Here is a 6,577-nt window from a genome sequence, read left to right as displayed (position 1 = left end):
CTTCCCTTTCTCCTTCGTTCACTTCACTCGAGGCTTTAAGGATTCACACCCGCTCCCCTCGGTGCGATTTCGTCGGCTGCAGGGCAAATCGTACACATTGCACACATTGTTTATGGAAATCGCAGCAGGACATTGTAATGTGCCTCATTTCGCATATTTTAAAAGATGATTACTATGCGGATGATTGCGCAGTTTTACATATAATACTCGTTGGTTGAGTGGTCACATTTCAGAGAACGCGATGTTACAGATTAACGTTGTATCATCAATGAGTGTACGTGTGCGTGTGAGTGCGTGTGAAGAGGCTCCGCTAACAGGAAATGATTAGTTAAGAAACACGAGCAATGTCTTTCACGAAATCCCATTTTTGACAAAAATCATCTTAGCATGTAATGATATTTACATACCTGTTTATGCAATTATAACAAAATATATTTTATACTCGATAATTTTCAACTTCTATATTTTACCTTCAAGTATGTTTATTTGTACATAAATATAATTATTGAAATTATTATCATCTAATATGAGGTTAATCAATATTCATATTATCATGACTATATCGCAAAGTGACGCTACAATGCATCGGCTTCATCGACGCAACAATTTATGCTTAAGGCTCTGGCACATAAAAAAGTATAAGACATAAGAGTAAACAAATTAATATTTTAGATTTATTACTGCTGCTTACGTCTGTCTTGCGCTTTTTTGTGTTCCGTGGGCGTGTATAAACTGTAAAAGATGCTATCGCTATTAAATTCATTATACGTGCAAACGGCAGATGTCTGTGCGTCCGTTAAAATAATGCAAGAGCTGCATTATTGCACTGACAATACGATTTACATCATACAGCACTAATGTCCAAGTGTTTGCTATTTTAGGGTCTCTTGCTCTTTAGTGGAGACAAGACCTCGGAATAACAGTGATGACGAACGAACTATTTGTTTCGCAGAAGTTATGGACATAACTTCTGTACGCGTAGGTGAGACAAAAATTCTTTGGACTGTCGCCGCTGGACGGGCTTGTAATTATACGTGTCATCTTAATATTAATATCGCAGTCATATCGCTCAACAACATTACCACGAGCATACAATTGGCTGTTTCAAGTTTCAACCTTCAGCCATAAAGAAATGAAACACATAATCCAAGTTTTTGTGTGTTTTGTATATTCTATGTAATAATACTTGTTTTGCAATATTCAGTAATTGAAGGTGGATTGAAACAGGACAGACCTTAATTGATGTGATTTCTGTGGAAATAATATCAAATGCTTATTGTTTTTAATAAATAAAGCCATAGTAAAATATCTTAAAACATTATTTAAATTAAACTTCAGCGTTTCCACAAATTTTTAATTTTTTTTTAACATCGGCTGTGATAATTTTCCAAAACGACCATTCCGAAGTGGGGAATGTAAATAGAACGAAAGAGGAACATGTATAGAACGGAGAAAATGTATAAGATATAAGATGAAAGAAGAACGCTTTATTGCTTGAATATTTTATGTAAACTCCGAAACGGATCGATGACTGTTCTCATATGCAGCGTTACAGCTATACGGAGAAAGTTGCGTCATAGCGCATGCAACTAGTGTCTGTGACTCGTTTTTACTCACCCACGGAAATTGATAATCGCTAATTTAATGTATGGATTATATATATCATCTTCAATTATAATCTTATTTCATACATCCTAAATGCTGTTATTAATCTTTTCATTAATTGTGTCAGACAGAGCCGGGACAAGGGTGTGACGAGCGAGACATTTGCCTCATGTAAAACAATTTGAAGGGGGCGCAAATTGAAGTTAATAAAAAATTATTTATGGTCAATTATCATTAAGTCAAGAAAAATTATCAAATATAGGAATTCTTTCAATGAATTGAAAATGAAATATGTAAGGATATAAATTTTGATATAATAATTAATAATTTCGTATCTATCAAAACACGAAAAATATTATTATGACTTTAGTAACTATATTTCATTTGTAACATATATGTAAATTTGTATGACTATAACGTATATCTCTCCTGTACACGTGATTATATTAAATTAATATTAATATATACTATTAATTACTATTAATTGATATATATACTATTAATTACTATTAATTAATATTTCTTATTATATTTTATCTGTCATAAAGAAATTTTTTTACTAAAGGACGCATTTTTTTATTTTCCTCGGGCGCCGAAATGCTTAGTCCCGGCTCTGGTGTCAGATCTTGATAACGTTAAGTAAGGATCGTAATCATAACTTTTAAATAACAGTGCTTACAATGCATATTGAATCAATTTCTCTTTAGAAACAAAATAAAATGTTATGGTAAATATCTACTGAAGTTCATTGACATTCTCATTACTTGCAACTTTGAAATTAAATTAAAAGATTTTTAAAGTTTTTAATTTAAAAAATTTTTAAGCTTTTGCAACTACTTATTTTTTATTAGAATATTAAAGAAGAACCTCTTTATGCATACTTTATATCTTCAAGGACATCGTGACAAATTTAACTTTACCTATCGCCATAAAAAGTCCCATGTTATAAAACGCGGGAGACACGACTTGAGTATTGCTTCCAGAAATACTTTTATCCCACTCTCGACGTCCCTTGGTGTCTTATGATTGGTGCAAGTTGAAAGATTCAAGAGAAGAAAGTCTCATCAAGCTGGATCGATGATGAACATAGCCATCACGTGCGTTGCGTCATGTTACGCGTGCGCGTCGTCACGTTCCTTCTTCGAAACCACGAAGCAATTCAAAGTACTCTGTATTTAATACGATATTTAAATCAAAGTCCACGTGATATACTTTGCTAGAATAAAAAAAAATTTTTAAATTGTCATTTTCTGATTTCAAGATTTTGGGGACTGTACTGTCCAGATAATCATGGACATTTCATATATTTCGTCATTGTCTGGTCGTTCGTAAAAGTTGTGCAAGGTGGGGTAAGGTCACCTTGGCGAATCCACATCCCTGAACTGTCAGTCCAGTAGAAGAATAGCAGTGTGCCAGCTGCAACGCATTCAGTCTGCGTTCGGCAGTGTTGAAGAATAGTGTATAGGGAGAATACTTATTAAGGTCAGTGACAACTCTCTCTTCAATTATATCACTTAAAATTATTTTCATTTTAATTGTGAAGTCTCACAGTGTGTAAAAAAAAGTGATGAAATAAATAATAATGTATTTGATATTAATTTTTCATCTAGTCTCATTACTTATGACATCTGAATAATTTTAAAATTGCTTAAGATTAGCGAAAAATTAAGTTAAATAAATTTTTCAAATTTATTTAACTTTCATTTTATTGTTATTTTGTTAATATTTAGAAATATTTTTAACATGAGCTAAAGTTTCTTGTCGCTTGTTACTTCCGTCGCTTGAATAGCTGTACGTTATCAGTCATTGCTTGCGATAAAACATATACACGATAAAACCTGTGTACATTACACCGTGTACCGTTACCGGTATATTGCAATTTATCGTTTTTTTACTTCCCGTATAAAGTGTAGTAAGTTAATAATACTGAATGCAATACACGAGTCTTTCGTCGATTATATCTTGTCGGTTAAGCGTTATTAGAGAACTGTGATTAATGATCTGATTGCAAATTCCGCAAACCAATGTGTAGTTAAATTCCAAGATGTCTTTCCGGATCATAGTTCGCACGTTTGCACCTAGTTGAAAGATAAATGCTGGTATATACCTTGAAGGCCTGATTATAGACAGGTACTGCCATCTAACAATTGTATGCATCATCCATTGCATTCGTTGCAGATGCAACAAGTTTAAAAACTGCATAATACATTTTACAACCGCGTCTCTTAAGACGGTATTTGCCGATGCAACAGTTTGTTGTAAAAAAAATGCGGACTTGATATTATTATAAACAATATTAACGACAGTAAAAAAAGGAGTACTTTTATTAGAAAAGAATTCTGTTGAATAGTAGCAAAGAGAACAATTAGACTTCATAAGCATGTTTTTAATGATACATATGATTTTTTCAATCTCCGCGATACAGTAACTTATTATTTTTTGTCTATTTTTACCAATTAATTCAAATTAAGTTTTTTTTATTACTCGTAACTAATAAATTCAAAAACATGTAAACTAAACGATATACTTATATATTAAAATTTAAATTATGGAGTTGTTGATATTAATGCATATTAAATTATTCTGATAAATATCTGTTTGCAGAAAATGACAACGTTAAAGGATCAACTTTTAACTACTGTGACAGAATCGGTGTCAACCGGTAAAAATAAAATCACGGTGGTCGGTGTCGGTCAAGTTGGAATGGCCTGTGCTTTTAGCATTTTGACAAACGTGAGTTAATTATATTAATGTTATGCAATTATATTAATGTAGAACAGTATTTTATATAAGTTAATTTTGCTATTAAAATATGATTCTTATTTTTTTACAAATAATAACATAAAATCGTACATCTCAAATAATTATATATTTACTATGTTATATTTATGTAATTGCAGTGACACATAATATATGCAAAATTCGTATTACTTGTTAAATTATTATTGCAGCATGTTTCGAGCGATGTGGTATTAATTGATGTAATGGCGGACAAATTAAAAGGAGAAATGTTAGACTTGCAACATGGCAGTGCATTTATGAAGAATGCAAAAGTGAGTGCCAGCACAGATTATTCCGTGTCTGTGAACTCGAGTCTCTGCATTGTGACAGCGGGTGCTCGTCAGCGCGAAGGTGAAACCAGATTGGATTTGGTTCAACGTAACACCGACATTTTCAAGGGCATTATACCTGAATTAGTCAAATATAGCCCGAACACAATTCTTCTCATTGTTTCCAATCCGGTAGACATTTTGACTTATGTAGCATGGAAACTTTCCGGCTTGCCAAAGAACAGAGTTATTGGCAGTGGTACAAATTTAGATTCTGCCCGCTTCCGCTTTTTGTTATCGCAAAAACTTAATGTCGCACCTACGTCTTGCCACGGCTGGATTATCGGAGAACATGGTGATACCAGTGGTATGTAAATACTCTTTTAAAATTGAAAAATTTTCGTAGCAAATGAATAAAATAAATTTAGCTAGAATTGTTTCATGTATCTATCGAAGATACGATTACTTATCATATTTTCGATAGCTAAATCAAACAATTCCAAAAAGTATATTGCTTTCTGTAGCTTTTCTTTAACTAAAAATTTAATATGTTTATTAACAAATAAATGCATGTGTATATATTAATGAAAAATAATAAATAAATTTTAGTGTATTATAATTATGAGACATTTGTTTTTCTATTTGTATCAGTGCCTTTATGGTCTGGAGTTAATGTTGCCGGAGTACGTCTACGTGATTTGAATGAGTATGTGGGTACCGACAAAGATGAGGAACATTGGAATGAATTACATAAGCAAGTGATACAAAGTGCGTATCAAGTTATCAAATTAAAAGGCTATACCTCATGGGCAATAGGTCTCAGTGTGTCGCAACTTGCATCAGCTATACTAAGAAATTCCAATCAAGTGCACGCTGTGTCTACGCTGGTTACTGTAAGTCGACAATATGGATTTCTACTACATTAGATTACAGTATCTTATATATTGCGTATATAACAAATATAATTTTAATCCCATTGAAATTTATATTTGTATACTTTGTTAAACACAATTAAAAGATTATCAAATATTTTATATTTTGCTTTTTTACAAATTGATTTAATTTTTATATTATTTTTTAATACAGCTTTTAATTATATTTTATATTTTTAACAATTTTTTAGTAATAAATATATTATTGGTCAAAAATTTAAAAACTATTTTGTTTATATATTATATATATTAGTACACATATATTACACGTAGATTAAAATTTTAACATATACGTAAATATACATATATTACATATATGTATATTAATTTTGTAGTAAAAACATTAATATTAATTATTTTTATATTTAATGCGCGAAAAACTTAGTTAACTGAAAGTAACATTCAATAATTTTCAGGATCATCATGGAATTAAGGAAGAAGTGTTCTTATCCTTACCTTGCACATTGGGTGAAGATGGCGTCACGCACATTGTTCAGCAGAAGCTAACAGATAATGAACTTGCATCACTGCATACATCTTCAGCGATGATGCACAAGGTGCAAGAAAGCCTGAAATTTTAAAAATATATTATCCTTATTTATTTTATTTTTTATCTTATTATATTTATGTATGTTTTTGATGCTCTTCCATATACATATAACTTATATATGTATATTACGATGTACTTATTAGATGAACACAGTATTATATATAAGTTAATAAAATAATTTTTAAAAATATTTACAAGTATATACTCGACATATACTGCTCGTGTATGTGTGAAAAAGAATAAAGTATTTCTGATGTTATATTTATTTTTTATTATTATAATTTTATTTTAGTCTATGACAGGAACATCTCTCATTATCATCTATGTAGGTATTTATTTTACAATATTATAGTATAATTATTTATGCTATTATTTATTTAACATAAATTTGACACACACGATGTAATCATTTCTAACATTTTATGTCAAATACCGAATAT

At 30.8% G+C, this 6,577-nt stretch overlaps 1 protein-coding gene across 1 annotated transcript; it reads left to right on the top strand.

The window, feature by feature from the left end:
* The first annotated feature begins 3,009 nt into the window (after window positions 1-3,009).
* Window positions 3,010-6,168, top strand: LOC108731227 (L-lactate dehydrogenase). The gene is made up of 5 exons (XM_018461431.1): window positions 3,010-3,087; window positions 4,210-4,338; window positions 4,557-5,022; window positions 5,307-5,548; window positions 6,004-6,168. Exons 2-5 carry the CDS (start codon window positions 4,213-4,215, stop codon window positions 6,166-6,168), a joined length of 999 nt encoding a protein of 332 aa, XP_018316933.1. The 5' UTR covers window positions 3,010-3,087; window positions 4,210-4,212.
* Window positions 6,169-6,577: the final 409 nt, after the last annotated feature.

This window comes from Mycetomoellerius zeteki, unplaced genomic scaffold, assembly GCF_001594055.1.
Source record: "Mycetomoellerius zeteki isolate Tzet28-1 unplaced genomic scaffold, Tzet1.0 scaffold122, whole genome shotgun sequence".
In the NCBI taxonomy this organism is placed as follows: domain Eukaryota; kingdom Metazoa; phylum Arthropoda; class Insecta; order Hymenoptera; family Formicidae; genus Mycetomoellerius; species Mycetomoellerius zeteki.
The sequence above is the reverse complement of the archived record's forward strand: the minus strand, read 5'-3'. Positions and strand labels throughout refer to the sequence as shown.

Excerpts from the sequence above, each read along its gene's own strand:
- LOC108731227 (XM_018461431.1), top strand. The coding sequence starts at position 4,213 with ATGACAACGTTAAAGGATCAACTTTTAACTACTGTGACAGAATCGGTG. Across the intron at positions 4,339-4,556 it reads CTTTTAGCATTTTGACAAAC|CATGTTTCGAGCGATGTGGT; the intron begins GTGAGTTAATTA and ends TTATTATTGCAG. Across the intron at positions 5,023-5,306 it reads AGAACATGGTGATACCAGTG|TGCCTTTATGGTCTGGAGTT; the intron begins GTATGTAAATAC and ends TATTTGTATCAG.